Source organism: Galleria mellonella, unplaced genomic scaffold (assembly GCF_026898425.1).
Source record: "Galleria mellonella isolate WM207_F2 unplaced genomic scaffold, CSIRO_AGI_GalMel_v1 utg32, whole genome shotgun sequence".
Taxonomy (NCBI): Eukaryota; Metazoa; Arthropoda; class Insecta; order Lepidoptera; family Pyralidae; genus Galleria; species Galleria mellonella.
Genome location: NW_026442075.1, coordinates 8,169,348 through 8,187,466, shown reverse-complemented (window position 1 = coordinate 8,187,466; position 18,119 = coordinate 8,169,348). Strand labels below are relative to the sequence as shown.

The 18,119-nt window shown below is 31.9% G+C and overlaps 1 protein-coding gene across 1 annotated transcript; it reads left to right on the top strand.

Annotated features, from left to right (window-relative positions):
- The first annotated feature begins 426 nt into the window (after positions 1-426).
- Positions 427-17,311, top strand: LOC113510672 (tubulin polyglutamylase TTLL13-like). Its single transcript, XM_052896389.1, has 19 exons — positions 427-544; positions 1,443-1,507; positions 2,128-2,239; positions 2,586-2,710; positions 3,406-3,533; positions 3,934-4,032; positions 5,341-5,482; positions 6,259-6,374; positions 7,669-7,797; positions 8,130-8,283; positions 9,851-9,922; positions 12,808-12,974; positions 13,383-13,478; positions 14,069-14,195; positions 14,682-14,921; positions 15,312-15,452; positions 15,944-16,042; positions 16,422-16,491; positions 17,175-17,311. Exons 1-19 carry the CDS (start codon positions 520-522, stop codon positions 17,309-17,311), a joined length of 2,244 nt encoding a protein of 747 aa, XP_052752349.1. The 5' UTR covers positions 427-519.
- Positions 17,312-18,119: the final 808 nt, after the last annotated feature.

Sequence of the window (18,119 nt, the reverse complement as noted above, 5' to 3'; positions counted from 1 at the left end):
TTCTATGTGATTTCTTATTCTTAGATCTATTGCCTCTTGTAAAAAAGATAACAGAATATCTCTTTTTCTGTCTTAAAGCTATATAACTGAACCGTTTACGGTCCTGAATAAGGTGAGGAGCGAGGGGGGGGGGGGGCAATTTACTCTATCTGTAACATGACAGCACAGACAATGCGTTCAGCAAAATAATATTTTATTTTCAAACACGTGATTTTTTATGTAATGTATTTAGGTACATATTGTGGTATGCATTAGGTACCTACTATATCATTAATATATTATAAAAATAATTGGATGAATTGTCATTTAATTCAGTTAGTTATATTAATAACTAAATAATTTCTAAACGTCTTCTTATCATCGGAAAATAAAACTTTTATTAAATCATTTCCGGTTTTCTCAAAGAAGTTTTTCCGGAAGTGGATGTACGTATAATAATGTCAGTTTATTTTGACTTGACGATTGACATAAAATAAAAACAAAAAACAGTTTTTCAATAATGTCTTTCACAAAATTTTAATGAAATTACAAATAATAAAGTTTGGTAAGTTTTATTTACTTTATATGTATTTATGTAAAAATGAAAATATGTTGGTATTTTATAAAAAAAAATCTTTTCCAGCACTATTTTATTGTGTTTTAGACCACCGTTTTGACTTTTATACAGTGACTAGCGGAAATGTCTAGCACATACCTTTAGCTTTTGGTTAAAACTTTGACTTCGAATCTGCAAATGGAGGTATAATTGTGATTTCTCTGTTTTTGATACTTGTTTTTTTAATGGATAATGGAGTGGTGGTTCCGCCTCTGCTAACAGTATATGCTGGCAATGAAGGATGATATGTGAGAATGAAAAGGGAGGTCAGTTTACTTATCGTAATGAATACACCTGAAGTTCAACACAATAGTTTCTTCCAGGAAGGCTCATGTAGAGGTTGATCTGACAGGTTATTATTGCTAGCAATGGGATTGATAGTCCGCATTATTAACAATCCCTCCCTTCCGGTTTTGATACTATCTTATATGCAAAGTTGGAAGAGAAGGGATTGTTAGTATTGGGGACTAGAGACCCGATTATTAGCATTAGGCCCTATCAGGTCGACTTTCACACGGTTGCCCCTGGAAACCATCCTAGTTAATTCTTGATGATATTGTCATAATGGGCCATCTAACCTGCTTTCATTCTCACTAGTCATCCCTCTATGGTGCTATGTCATGCAAAAAACCAAGGGTGCAGACAATGTTACTATTTTATTGTCATTTATAAAAAATATACAGTTTTCCCTCTATACTCCAAACATTATGGTATGGTATAATGATCATGCATGAAAAAAAAAAATAAGAAAATATTATTTAGGAAATCAACAAAATCTAGTTGATTGTGATTAACTTTACATCAGTAAAATAATGTAAAGTGAAATTTAAAAATATGTCTCTACCAGTAATAAGTAATCACCTGGTCTATGTGATGACAGCAGGCTATGAAGAGGCTTATATCCAGCAGAAGGTACTTGAGTGCTGTTAATATGAATTACTATAAAAAATTAATTATCCAAAAATTAAATAAAACTTAATAACTAATATTATAAATGTGAAAGTGAGCTTTTTTGTTACACTTTCATGTCTAAACTGCTGAGTCGATTATGATGAATTTTGGTAGATGGCGACTGTTATAGGCTACCTTTTCTCCTAGTCAGTAAATATATTTTGGTCACTTAGATGAAGTTGCAGGTTAAAGCTAGTAATAAATAAATTAATAATCATATAATGATCTCATAATATTGAAACAACCAGTTGGTAATATTTGGTCATGTAATTTTATTAGTAGAAATGTGTAAGTCATTCAGTGTTAGAACTATAGTTACCTTGTTATGAAGTACTACCACAGTTTGTGACAGTACAGTCAGTGTGAAAGCCTTAGAGTAACTTTTTTTTTGTACAGTTGTCTCATATCATATACATCTCTCTGATGCAAATGATACCTAAAGTTAATAAGTTTTCTGATGCATTATGCATCTGATGATTTAGTAATGCATGTTAAAGATTATAGATTTGATGCAATTTTATACCTATTATTAAATTCTGTAATTTAAAACATATATTCTTGTAAATTTATTTAATATTTAGGTGGAGTTACAAGACACTTTCTTGCATGGCGAGAATCAGCAGTCACTTCATAGTCCAAAATATATTTTTTCAATTTCAAGTAAAAGAAAAAATGAGAACGCACAAAGCAATGGTTAATATTATCTTGCTAATATAATGAATGTTTTATCTTGATATGCCATCTGGATCTGGAAGTGGTCCATATTAATATTTTTTTTACTTCTAAAATCCATGCAAACAAAGTGTCCAGCAAAACAAATAAATTTTACTACTCTGGATAATAAAAAAAAATAGTATCTTTCGTCTTTGTTGCTGTGAGAAATTGCCGAAACATCACTTCTCAAATCAGGCGTAAACTATCAGCTTGACCTCCACGCTAACTATATATGTATATATTTACAACTTCTTTATGGGTATTTCTCTGTAAGGAAGTATATTTATATTTATGATAGTTTATTTGATTAAGTGAACTTTTGTAGGTATACTTGTAGACGAAAAAACCGATGAGCAACAGGCTAGACAGGAAAAGGAACAAGCAGAAAACATAGCATCGATGTTGATGCGTAATTATGATTCAAAACTGTACGATGAAGATGACATGAAAGTTCCCATCTCTTTTGCCTAATTCTCGCTAAAACCTACGTGGATCAGAACTTACTGCTCCATTATTTTATATTGGTGAACAATATTTCGAAGCCAAAAATTTGCGTAAGAAAAAGAAAAATGAAAAATATTTAGTCACCAGTCGGTTCCATTTAGTAAATCTGATAGAATTGATATCTTTCTGTCATCAATTTGTTTTTATCAGGTATTTTACAGATATCTAAACCTAGTGCTTATTTTTTATTTATCCTATACATATCACAGTACAAACACTAGGCCTCAATAACCATTTCTATATGCCTAATGCTGCATCAGGAGGAAAAGGAATTGTTAGTATAGATTTGCATGATGGGTCAACTGATCTGCATTCATTCTCATCTATCATTTGTCATTGTTGCCCTGCAAGCGTTGACTGATAGTGCAGGCGGGTTTACCATTACATATTCACCCATCAATAAAATGCCACATCAAGGTAATAGACATTGCAAAAATGCAGTATATAACTTGTAACAGATAACTTATTAGAACTGAGCATTGGTAAACTAAATATGTATTTGATTTTATATTGTACCATCTATAAATATAATATGTATTTAATTTCCAAGGTAATGCAAAACAGATATCAATATAAATTTAACAATATATAAAAACATGAGTCAATAAGGAAAGTAGCAAAACAGCCTTTGGCATTTTCAGCGAGGACTATCCGAGGAGGATGCGTGGAATTTTTATTGGACCGATATGAGTGTTTCAGTAGAGAGAGCCAAAGAGATGAAGAGGTTTCAACGCATCAACCATTTTCCGGGCATGCTAGAAATCTGCAGGTAAAATATTAATAAAAACTGATCACTGGCTGAGTGCTTCTAACTAGAATCCCAAGGCTTAAGGATATGAAATTACAAATCGCATTCAATGTAATTGAGTAATATTCAAACATCTTTATAAACTACCATATCTAGTATAAAATTAGTAGAATAAGGTTTAAAACTAGAATTACATTTCATAATCGGCATAATTAACGCCAACTAACACGGTATATTTTCTAGCTTGAGGTCACGAAACTTAACGTTCCTCTATTACTTATTACATGCAAAACGCTCAAAGTTTAATTAACAAACATGTTAGTTTCTGCATCGCGTGACAATGTAAAACATCTACAAAGTCTGTTAATATTGCATTGTTATAAGTAATCCTACTAATAAAGTTTTACTTTAAACCTAACAGGAAGGATTTGTTGGCACGAAATCTAAATAGAATGCAAAAAATATACCCTAAAGAATATAATTTTTTTCCGAAAACTTACGATGAAGATGACACTTCCCAGCCTACTTCACGTACTGCTCCGATTATTTCAATCGAAGCCACGCGTAAGAAAAAGAAAAGAAAGAGGTATGATAGAATTGAGCTTTTACAGATACCCTAGTGCTTATGTTTTATTTATCCTAACAATGCTTCAGTTCTGGTCTGACCTCAATAACCATGTCTATATGCCTAATGCTGCATCAACGAAAAGGAATCGTTAGTATAGATTTGCATGATGAGCAACGCGTCGCATTCATTCTCTCTCATTTGTCATTGTTGCCGTGAAATTTTTGACGATCTCAGAACAGTTTATGGGGATATTCACCCATCAATAAAATGAATCAAGGTAATAGACATTGCAAAAATGGCTATAAAACAGATAACAGAGAGGGAGCATTGGACAAATATGTATTTGATTTTATATTGTACCATCTATAAATATAATATGTATTTAATTTCCAGGTCACAGATATCAATATGTCTAACAAATTGCCGATGAGTCAATAAGGAAAGTCAAAGCTCGTGTGGCACGAGTTCGTCCAGAATTTTTATTGGCGATATGAGTGTTTCGAGAGAGAGCGATGAAGAGGTTTTCACCATCAACCATTTTCCGCCCATGCTAGAAATCTGCACAAAATATCACTCTTGTTGTCCGTGAGTTTTATGAAAAAAATCGCATTCAATGTAATTGAGTAATATTCAAACATCTTTATAAACTACCATATCTAGTATAAAATTAGTAGAATAAGGTTTAAAACTTCTTCATGTAATTAACGCCAAAAACCAAATTTTCTACTTGAGGTCACGAAACTTAACGTTCCTCTATTACTTATTACATGCAAAACGCTCAAAGTTTAATTAACAAACATGTTAGTTTCTGCATCGCGTGACAATGAAAACATCAACAAACTTTCAATATTGCATTGTTATACAGTGGAATCCTTGGCACAAGTTTTACTTATGTCTAACAGGAAGGATTTGTTGAAGCACGAAATAAAATTGAAAAAATTACCCTAAAAATAAAATTTTTTTCCGAAAACTTTTCTGCCTACGTAAGTATCACAGTATTAGAACATTTGACAAGTATTATTTTATACCCTCCGCTTTTAACAGTGTTACTATTTCCTTTATTTTATATATCAACCAATATCCCCCACTCATATCATGTCTTATACTTTGAAACATATTGAATTTTTAAGTTATACGTCAAAGTGCATATATTATAAACACAACTCAGTAATTTTCCTAATATGTTTTATTATAATTGTAAAAATATTAACACCTAATAAAGTATAATCTTGTACTCAGATATTTTAATGTAAATTTTAGTTTTGGTGAAGCACTAAACTATAGTAAATCTCGCAAGAACAAGACCTTTATAATCAAGCCGGAATGTGGGAGTCAGGGTCGTGGTATTTATCTAACCAAATCACTCAAAGAAATTAAACCTACCGATAAGCTTATTTGCCAGGTAATTTCATTTAATAGAGTTGCAGAGGAAATGGTCTTAAGTTTTTGCTAGGCTAAGGACTTAGAAACAAACTATTAACTATTCAATAAATTTAAAAAACAAACTATCGTTTTTGGATATCTCGATATATTCTCCAAATCTGAACCCATTTTGATACAACTTGAAATGGAAAATGGTGCACCTGATCGATAGTAAGCGATAAGTAACCATCGCCTATAAAGATGAACATAAGAATCTTTAACTTAAATGACCTTAGTTATTGTCAAGATCGAGATCGATTTTACAAAATTCTAATTTATAATAAAATTTGATAAAAATATTCGTATAACTTTATATCTATAAATTCATATAAATATTTTATTCTCAGCCTGTAATCGACGAATGTACGAACTATTATGTTATCAATATCCGATAATTACAGTTATCACTATAACAGTGGCAAAGCTGTAAACTAACATCCCCTACCGCCCAAATAATAATAAGTAATGAAGGACCAAAAACTCGGGGGTCCCTTCCCCCAGCGCGAGGTCTACAGTCCATTAGTTACGCCACTGCACTATAAAGAAGCATTTTTATTTTGTAGAATACAACGCAAGGCCCAAAAAATACTATTTGCACTTATTATTATTTCCTTTTTGGCATTAAGTCAACTACGTCAAAATCTACTAACATTGAAGTAATGCAATATGTACAGATTTATATTTTACAGAATTTGTAACATAGAAATCCATACCTGCTTGTTATTTAAGTCTTAATTGCTAATCTATTTCTTCCAGGTCTACCTGTCCAAACCATACTTAGTTGATGGATACAAGTTCGATATCAGAGTCTACACTCTAATAACATCATGTGATCCTCTTAGGATATTTGTTTATAATGAAGGCCTTGTAAGGTAACATTTTTTTTTATTATGACACTACACCAATCTTAAATTGTAACTATATGTGCTCTTTAGACAATGTAGAAATGTTCGTCTGCACTGTACTCTCTATTCTATTTGATCCAAACTTGCCTGAATACCTTAAGTCTAAATTATATTTCACGGAAACCTCGGTAACTGCTTTCTTCGATTTCATAAAAAACTTCTGCTCCATGTTCCTATCATGTCCACTACTCTGGCTTTTTATCTAATTCTTTCGTCATTCGGCTATCAAGCACTGAAATCGTTATCATCATTATATCAGCCTTTAATTGTCTACTGCTAAACATGAGCCTCCCCCTTGGGGGGTTTTGCCAGTAGTTGCCACGCTTGGTTGGTGGATTGGCAACTGCAGTCAGGCTTTAGAGATGTTTTAAAAGGGACGCTGCTGCCCTTCACTTGCCCTCCCTTTGTCGGTTCTTATGATACCAACGGGAAAGTAAAGGGTAGCCTATTCTATGCCGGGACCATACGGTCAAGCACTGGAACGCCTTTGGCATTAAATGTACCCCAAATAAATTGGCATCTAAAAATAAACTATGTTCTGATTAATCCCTAGAATCTTAATATGTTTTATAAGTCTTGCTTTGTATGATGCTGGTATTATCTTTTTGCATTCGAGTAGTTTTTCATCCCACTTTATTATATATGTGTATGTATAATGTAGATAATATGAGTATGATATGTATGTTATTTTAAAATTATTGTTATATTTTAATATTGTTTTTGTTTTTCTATTTATTAGCTTATGGTAGATAACGCCATATGGTGTTAAGTCCACCATTTAAACTATCTAGGTATATTAACGTTTAATAAATATATTATTTGGAAAAGGAATGGATTGTTTTCCATTTATAAATACACGTTTGTATAGACAAACATCATGGAGGGCATGAATAATGTTGTTTACGGCGAAAAAGGGGCATATTATTATGTTGTGGACAAAATGTTCACCATTTGTATCCGGGAAATACGTAGCTTTTTTTTTAATAAAATTGGAATGATAACACCACCTACGCTATCGATGTAGGTTGGTATGTTACCAATGAGAGATGATAGGTGAGGACGAAGTAAGTCCTGATGAATTCACCAGGAAAGAACCATGATAGTTTATAGGAGGAACAGTGTTGAATTTGACGTGACAGTATATTACTAGCAACGGGTCCATTAAACCCCATTATTGGGATGTACTCTTAAGTAATCTGTCACTATTACCAGTGTTAAAGTCAAGAGCATATTTAACGAATTTTATATCTGTTGTATTCAGATTTGCTACAAGCAGATATGCGGATCCCAATGTAAATAACACAACCAACGTGTTCATGCATTTAACTAACTACGCACTAAACAAGCATAGTCGTACGTACGTATACGATTCTGAAGCTGGCAGCAAACGGTAAGGGCCATTCAGTTATAGCTGCTAATTAAATCCAGTTAATTTTTTTAATTTTAAAATACCTTATTTTTCATTTGAAGTGCTAATTAGTCTTTGTTTAATATGAAGGGATCAAACATCTGATTGGGAAGAATTACAATATTCATACATAAATGCAGATATCTACATAAGTACAAACATAATTAAAAATACATATTCAACATTGTGTTTCCGTAGCGGTAACTTACGGTAAAGACGGGTCGAAAGTTTGTTTACCACATGGTTAACAATATATATCCAAGTTTGATAAACTATTAAATAATTAGTTAAATATATCGATTTATGTGGGTCAGAAAGATATCGACGCTGAACAAGATCCTGCTGTCGCAAGGGGTTGACCTCGACCGGCTGTGGCACGGGATCGACCAAGTGATTGTGAAGACTATCATATCCGCATGGCCGATACTGAAACATAGTTACCATGCGTGTTTCCCCTCGCACGATATGGTTCTTTTTACCTCTAACAATTAAAACATATCTTCTGCTTCATAGTTGATTACTTACTATACAATTATGGTATAATGAAGTAGTTTTGTGAGCTGGCTTTGTATTTTAAAATGTAGATTTTATAATATTTCTGTATATATATATTGCTGATAATGAATTGAGAGTCCACTAAATTAAGTTTTAGTAAAATATTTGTTACCTTTAGAAATAATTAGATTCTTGCTATGATAAATAAAGAACGTTTCAGGATTATGTCAAGCCGGAGCCCAGTCAATTTACACTATTATTTTAAAAATGTGAATCCAAACAGTATTTGAATTTAAACATCTTTTATTGCAATTTTGCTTTGTATTCTAACAAAACAAATTTAAAATACAATATGAAACATCGATATTTTTTTAATATGTGGCCCTTTTACTTCCTTGAAATTTCAAATAATAGTTTTTTTGTTCCTTAACTTTTAACCTTACCAGTTCATCACTGACTCTTTGAAAGTATTGATACATAGTCGCCACCTAAATACATTAAAAAAGTTTCCTATTATCGGTTTGCTTACATTGTTATATTTACGAAACGTATTGTGTAGTTTAAACATAGTAGCTATTATAGACACATGTGTATTTTATTATTAAAAATGTTGATAATTGTTGGATCCATTTCATTTTTAATTATTAATTAAATAGTACTCGATATAGTCTGTTTTGATATTAATACTATTTAAATTTGTATCTAAATATTTAGGGTTTTACTTATTTATTTATGCAATTTTATACTTTTTGAGCTTCAATTATTATCTAATATATTTTTTCTATATTTTTTTTCTGTTAATTACTGTTTCTCTGCGTTGGAAATATAATTCTTTTACATAAGACACATAGTGACAACATGTCAATTTCGCAGGTGAAGTCACAGGTATCATTTAGTAAATTAAAAATTATTTTACCTCTGTAAATTACATACATGTTTATTCTAAACTGTTTTTTTCTTATAATTATAATTTTTTTTTTAATGAGTGATAATGAAATGGTAACCCCGCCTGCACAATCGGAATACGTTGGTGGGGCACCAGTGAGGGATGACCAGTTAGAATGAAAAGGCTGGTCAGATAGCCCATCGTGATGAATTTCACTAGAATTAACCACGACGGTTTCCAGGGGAACCGCGTGGAAGTCGACCTGATAATGGCAATACTGGTGTATTGCTAGCAATGGGTCAATTAGACCCCATTACTAATAATCTCTTTCCGTCATAATTATAGTATTAGGAACTAATGACTGATGTTTATTACCTATATAGTACCTACTTTAAATAAATTTTATTTCCTTAATCATAATGATAAATGATTATAATCATTTATTATATATTATTTTTCACTTTATACAAAAATTTGCTTGCTTCTATAACAACGCCAATGCTCTTAATTCGCAGTCCGAATTGCTTCGACTGCTTAGGGCGATACCAATATCATCACGATAAGGTGATACTGCTTACGCATCAATCAAAATCTTGCAGTCTTCATAATACAGAAAATATTTTTAATTTATACTAATTTGCAATGTTATTTTAGGTTCACGCATGCTTCGAAATACTCGGTTTCGATATACTGCTTGATCATAAGTTGCAACCCTATATATTAGAGGTGAGTTATCTTTCATGACGTCGTTTAATATATTTGTATATATTATATAAATATAAAAAAGGCTAAAATATTATATGAAAAACAAGAGCTTCGGAAGGCTGGAAACAACGTCAAGCAAGTATGGAATGTCATGAAAAATATCGTCAATATCAATAAAACCAATTCTATAGCAACTGACCTACTTTGCTCTCAAAACAATCCTCAAGAGAGCATAGATAATATTAACCAATTCTTTGCTAACACTGGAAAGAAATTAGCAGAAACATCTTGCACTTCAAGTAAAGCAAATAGAAATAGACATGAATCGGCTACCCTAGATTCCTTTGTACTGGTTGAAACTGATGAGCTTGAGGTGGCTCGACTCATTGACTCTCTTCGTAATAACTGTGCAACTGGATGGGATGGTATTTCTGTAGGACTACTAAAAAAATATAAAGATATTATCATTTCACCGCTTACTCATATTTGCAACCTCAGCTTAAAATCCGGTATATTTCCCGACGTTTTCAAAAAAGCTATTGTTCATCCAATACATAAAACGGGAGATCGTAGTTGTGTAAATAATTATAGACCAATTTCGATACTTAGTTCCATGTCCAAAATTTTAGAACGTATTATAAATTATAGATTAACAAGTTATCTTGTGTCTAAGAATATCTTATCTCCGAACCAATTTGGTTTCAGAAAAAATGTTTCTTCCAGTGATGCCATTCATGAATTGGTTGATTATGTGGTTGCAGGTCTTGACGATAATAAAAAATGTTTAGCAATATACCTTGATTTGGCTAAAGCATTTGATACCGTTTCGATACCTTTATTAGTTGATAAACTCAAAAATATTGGTATACGGGATGCGCAACTATCCTTATTTAGATCCTACCTTATAGGTCGTTCTCAATGTGTAAAAATTGGCACTCTTACTAGTTCCTACCAACCTGTCACTTATGGAGTTCCTCAGGGGAGCATAGTGGGTCCAAGTTTATTTTTGATTTACATTAATAATTTGTGTGACCTAGAACTCGAATATGGTAGAATTTTATCTTATGCAGATGATACTGTATTAGTGTTTAGATCTAATAACTGGTCCGCTGCCTTTGAGAAAGCTCAGAAAGGATTTAACTGTGTTTGTGGGTGGCTTAATGATAATTTGTTAACTCTTAACCTTAATAAAACTAAATTCATGACTTTTACAATACGTAATTCTACTCAACCACCACCAAATAAATATAAAATTGTTTTCAACGAGGGGTATGACGGGTCTTCTTTGGTTCCCAGGGTATTTTGCTTGGATAGCACGAGTTCAATTAGATATCTTGGTATAACCTTAGATCAAAATCTATCTTTTAAACCTTATATTGAAATCTTATCTACTAGATTACGTAAACTTATCTATATATTTAAACAATTGCGTCTTTCTGCTGATACACACATAATCCGGTTGGTTTATTTTACATTATGTCAATCCATTTTGAACTATGGCATCTCTATTTGGGGTGGTGCTACCAAATCGCACTTCATAAAAATTGAACGCGCACAAAACACTATTATATCCCACAAAAGAATTGTATAAAATCTCAAATGTTCTTACTGTTAGACAATTATTTATTCTATCAGTAGTTTTGAAGCAACACAAACTGACTAATTTCGATCCTTTTATGATAAAGCGTAATCATCTTGTAATTAAAAGTACTGTTTGTAAGAAATCCTTCTGCCAAAGATTTTTCTCTTATCTTGCCCCCTTTCTGTATAATAAATTGCATAATGTAATTTCTATATATGCTCTAACTTATTACAAGTGCAAAACTTCAGTTAAAAATTGGCTCCAAAAACAAAATTACGATAAAACAGAAGATCTTTTAAAACAGATAATCTAAGATATATGAATATAAAACCACTTACATACACGCACACGCACACAATCACACATGCGCACATACACATATACATACATTGACTCACACACCGAACAAACTCATATATAGTCACACGTTCAGATACAAATACACATACATAACATACACTCTATAACATAAACTCGTGTCACACTTTTTTACTTATATTTTAATGCATTCTTATTTACCCTAGCATATAATTTGTTTTTGTTTTAATGTTATACATATCGAAAGCTATTTATTTTGTATACGCGCTGTATCTGAATTTTTTATGTACTCACCATCACCTTTTTTTTTTTTTTTTGTGAAAGTTTTTATTTGTATAATTTGTACTGTTCGAGGTAAGGGTCCTGGTGACTTGTAATACAGGTTTAATACCTAGTACAGGCACCAGCTCCCACAAATAATATTGTTAAAATGTTTTGCAAGTTATAGATGTTAAGTCCTTAATTGTTTGTGGTGAGAAATATAATAAATAAATAAATAAATAATGCAATGTGAGAAGACTTCGTTAAAATAAATTTAGGGGTAGGAGGCAAACTTACATTAATTTAGTATTATACATTAGATTAAGGCCCTTTCTCATCTACTTATACGCATATAAAATATCATAAAATTAGTTTTTAAATTTGGTTGTGTAAAAATCTTTAATTACTTTCATAATAACAAAACTTATATATAGTTTCTATTATGCATTAGAGGCCAATTAATATACAGAAATTTGCATTTAATTTTGTTGTTGATTTGTCATTTAGTGTGTATTTTAAATAAATAGTAAAATAATTATAAAGCAAAACATTCATATCGAATATAAAATTTTCAAGGTATTAATTTTTATTTATATTTTATACAACGAAACAAAAATTTTTATGAAATAAAAAAAAAAAACCATATACAGGATACATCTACCTAGTGTGAGTAACCGAACCGTAACAATGAAAAGATTATAATAATGAATTAATTATCCTCATATTTCGTGTTATATTTGTTTAGGTAAACCACTCACCGAGTTTTCACACCGACACGCAACTAGACCGCGAAGTGAAAGAAGCCTTATTAACGGACACCTTTACTATGCTAAACATTTGGCAGTGCGACAAGAAGAGAGTACTAGAAGAGGACCGCAAGAGGATACGAGATAGGTTGCTACAAACTAACAAGTGCGTTATTAATTTAAATACCACCATGGCCTGGATAGGTACATTGCTTTAAGGAATATGATTTCAGATGTTAATTGGAAAAGTTAATTTTCTGTGTTCTCTAGACTGTGTCCCCTGACATTCGTTTCTTTCCCCTTAACAAACAGTATCCTAACTTAAAGACCATGTGACTGTATGACATTTATAAAAAAATTTTTTTTTTTTTTATAAATGCCATGCAGTCACTAGTTATTTTAATCTATAGCAGTCTCATTTCGTTCTTTTTAGGCAAATTCATTTGAAGCTTAGAATGTTAGGTAAAATGCCTATAAATCACATTCTTGGTAGTCATATTAAAAAGGTGTTAAATTTTTTATGATTAGTGGCTATATATTTTTTCATGTATTTAGGTTAATTTTGTTTTATTAGGTTTTCAGAATTCACTCCAACAGAAGAAAAGGAGCCTGAAAAAAGTCCATGGCAAACACAAATACAATGGGAGGAAACTCATCTTGGCAACTTCAGGTTAACTGAATTATTAATCGAAAGTCTAAACACACACTTTATTAGGCTTGGTCGCCAATATTTTACGATTGAATACCGATGCATTAAATTATAGACTCTATTTACTTCTACCGATTACACTACTCGGAATATCAGTCATTCGGTCGATGGTCCACCGCGGAATACACTTGCTCGTCGTCGTTCAGTTACCCGCGCGTCAATCTTCGACAAAATGAAATCGTTAATTTAATCAATAAAACTAGTGCAAACTTACGAAGCGATCAATGTGAGGAACGTTGATTAATTTTCTCTATGATATTATTATCATTTAATTACTTTAATTTCACCAATTATATTTAAACCTATCTATCTTGTTATTCGATAGTATTATCGAAAACTACTGCATATATGATAACTAAACTCATTATTCTATCTACGCGTTTCTACAATGATCCTGCTCTATTCAAGTCCGGTGGTCAGTTCAAATCCGGCTGGAAGGATCATTTCTCGAATTTATTATTAAACCTTAATATGTTGTGCAATAATAAATGGATTGTACATAAAATAATGTGAGCAAAATAGAATATAATTCCTATTCTTATTTTGTACAGGCGTGTATATCCAGTGGGTGAGCAATATGCATCACTATTCCAGCAACCTTCAGGATCACTGTACACGGGCACGGCATCTTCGCGAGCTCGCGGTGATTGTACTCGCATACAACGAGAGGAGTTTCAAGTTAGTAAAGTTACTTTAACAACTATAAGTTTATGTACAATGGGATCGAATCTGAGGTGCTATTTCTCTAAACTTATTTCTAAAATTAAAATTTAATTTAACATCATAGTGAAGTAAGGATCAATAAGAACTCATTTTAGCCAAATTTATTATAATTTTAGTTTATGATTGTTCATAAAACAGAAATTTCGCAATATTATTAAATTAAATATTAGATTAATTTTAGAATCGGTCCCATTGTTTTGTGATGGATATTAACTATGATTCATATAATATATCGCCATAGCAAGTTCAACACTAATTTTGTGGCAAATAAGAGTACATAATGTTTTTTTTTTTTTAATTGACATGATAAGAATATAAATATAAATAAAATAAATTTAAAAAACAACCTTTTAAAACGACTTTGTCTATTAAAGTTTTATAGTGTTATATAACTTGTATTTTGTATATTTCAATATATATATATACTAATAATGTATTTAGCAAACCAAAGCCAAAGCAGAAGCTTTGAAGAAACCATCCCAGCCAAAGCAGGCGAAAGACGAGAAGAAACTTGGCGAGAATACGAGTACGACAACGGGCGGTACTGCTGCGATTGCTACGACAACAGAAAAATTCGCTAAACCCAAGATGCGTACTGATAAGGAACTGAAACGAAAAGACAGGGACAAAGAAGAGAAGGATAAAAAAGTTACCACTAAATCTTCGTCCATGCTACCCAGTGTAAGAATTATTCAAATCAAATTATAATTTAATTTAAATTTCTTAAATATTTTGTGTTACGCAACTGAGGATTTAAATTATCAGAAATTCAGATAGTTTTATATAAGAAAATAAATTTGGTACTACATTGATTATGATACCGCGTGGCTTGTAGAAATCCCAATGGTACAGTGAGGTATTTTGCTTTGCGAAAATGACCTTTCGGGATCGAATCTAGGTCGAGCCCATTTAGGAAACTTACATTTCTAAATTAGCTCGGAACTTGGGGTTGGGGTTGTGCCTCCAGACGACTGACACATTTTTACTGATTTCTCGTAATACATTGTATCCTAACTTATATGAAGACTAGTTAATTAAACAATATCAAATTATAAAGAAAAATATTTACAGCTACCAGAGCAAGAGGCGAAACCGGCATATGTATTGTGCTCGTTTGAACCAGACCCCATAGTGGAGAAGGAAGAACGAGAACGGGTCAACTTGTTGGCGCAGCGTGACTTCCTTATAAGAAGCTACGGCATGTTGGAACAGGTCATATTTTATTTTTTAATTTATCAGTTAATCTACTTACTATATTCTAGTTGAGAGTATTTGAATACGTTGGTACCTCCAAAGAAATTGAAAAAGCGATATTATTTCATATTTTGTTGGCCATATTACTTTATCATTTTCGTCGTAGCAGCGTCCTCTTAATACATCACCAAAGTTTAACTGCGGTTGCCAACCCGCCTTCTAAACGTAGCAACTACTGGTAAAACTCCTCTTTTAGGGGAGACCTATGTTCACCAGTAGATTGTTAATAGCTGATATGATGATGATTATTTTATTATAACCATAAATCTACCATGTAATAAAAGTATCACCGTAAAAGTATCAGTGTTAATCAAACTTGCTGTCCGTAAATGTAAAGATAAAATAATAAACGAGGATTTTTATAGAAACAGCAACCTCCTTCGCCACCACACTATTATTATCGGTCATCTAACGATTTAAAACAATTTAGTCATGGAAATCTGTTACAGATTTATCTAATCATGAAAAAAATGGGTACCCTAAGACCTGAAGACGAGCGAAAATATGGAGTCTATGGGCGCCTTTCTATTGTTTCTAATCCTCCCAAGGTAATTTAATTATTATTTCATATAATTTAAATAAACAATATATTATAGAACTGATCAATATAAATGATACAATATTATTATATTTTAAATTTTAGTTTTCCTCCATAATGTTCCCAGAGCCATTTCATATAAGTCATAGATTTCACCCTTGCAGTGATGAACACAATATTTTAAATTTTAAACTTGTTTACTGAACTATGATTTGGCACTTTGAACATTAAAATTATTATTATTGTAATATGAACTTGTATTAATTTGAAATATTGTGTTTGCCGACAGATAATGTAAATGTTAAAGCAGCTTGAAAAATAATATATAAAAAACGAAAAAAATTAGATGTAAGTAATGACAAAAGGGACAGATTAAATTTTATGTACAGACCGTCATAAAGAAAAGCAAAAAATGTGACAAGCACAAACCAAACCACTTCGTAGATCATTTGGATTATGGTAAGTAACACAACTGCAATACATATACAGTTATACAACACCATCTTTATTTATTGAAGGCGTATTTAAGATTATAGGAGTGGTCTGCCCTTTTAAAAAGGTATATTATGTACTCTAGATATGGTTTTTCTAATAGTTCAAAGCTCCGCTCCTGATCCAGAGTTTATCGTGTCCCTTTCCTCTACCCCTTTTAATTCGCCTATGATCAACGTAAATAAATGAATCGTTGATATCACAGTAGTAGTTTGTAAATTATTGTTTCGAAAATTAGTATGTATGAGTTACTTATATATGTCAACATATTTCATATTTTTTAATAGAAACATCTATAATGTTTCCGTCTATTATTGTACGCATACTGCCCGCTAATAATTAATGCTCCTTTCCACTCAAAGGGTTTGCTGGAAGAGAACTCTTACAGAGTTAAGCTCGCTTGTTGTACATCTTTATTTTATATATATATATATATATATATATATATATATATATATATATATATATATATATATATATATATATATATATATGTTGTAATTTTTTCTGTGTACAATAAAGAATAAATAATAATACATTATCTACATTTCGCTCACATGTTTTAGTATTCAGTAATGTAAAGCTTGTTACGCGTTATACGCGAAAATGCTTGCTAAATTTTTAATTTGTGAAATTGTCCTATTTGCCAGGACTACACGTGCAATGTCGAGACGCAGTGATCTACGAACGACCCGTTGGTGCATGTGCCACTGAACTGGACATCATGGAGCGCACTACTAAGACGCATATTGTTCGCATGGCCTACACATGGAAGATGAATTCGTAAATATCATCTTTACTCTTTCAGAAATATTTCTAACTTTTAGTCTCGTGCCGCTAAATTCAATACCACTTTTATCATAATAATTTAAAGTAAATGTTTGATAGGTTATATACATGACAGAGCGTAGATATATGTATGTATAGAATAATAAATTATAATAACCATTAATATACAAAAAAAGTTAATGTATATATGTTTATATTGGCCTAAGCACTCTTTCAGAATGGTTGTATAAAAATTTTACTTTCTTCATTCAATTTTAAAAATCTGATCTGATTAATTCAGTAGATATGTTTTATACAATAGCAAATGAATGTATCGACAGGAGACTTTGTACAAAAGTCGTTTGCTTGGGTACCCCTGTCCCATTCGTGTTTCAACCATGAAGCAGTTGTGTTTGCATGACTGTATTTCAGTTTGAAGGGTGGGATATGGCATGAATTTACTGGGTACAGTGGAATAACACCTGAGTCCTCAGGAATGGGAACGCATGGGAAGTATCATGGGGAAACTGTTATGTCCATGGTACTGTTCATGTCTATAGGCGACGGTTACCACTTTCCATTAGGTGGGCCGTCAGCTTGTTTGCCATTCTAAGTAGTATAAAAAAAAATTACCAGAGGGACACTTTGTACAAAAGTCGTTCGCTTAAAGAGGTACCCCTTTCCAATTCATGTTTCTTCCGTGAAGCAGTTGTGTTTGCATAGCTGTGTTTCAGTTTGAAAAGTGGGATATGGCAGTGAATTTACAGGGTATAGAAAAATAAAACCTGAGTCCTCAGGAATAGCAACGCATGAACGAAACAGTATAC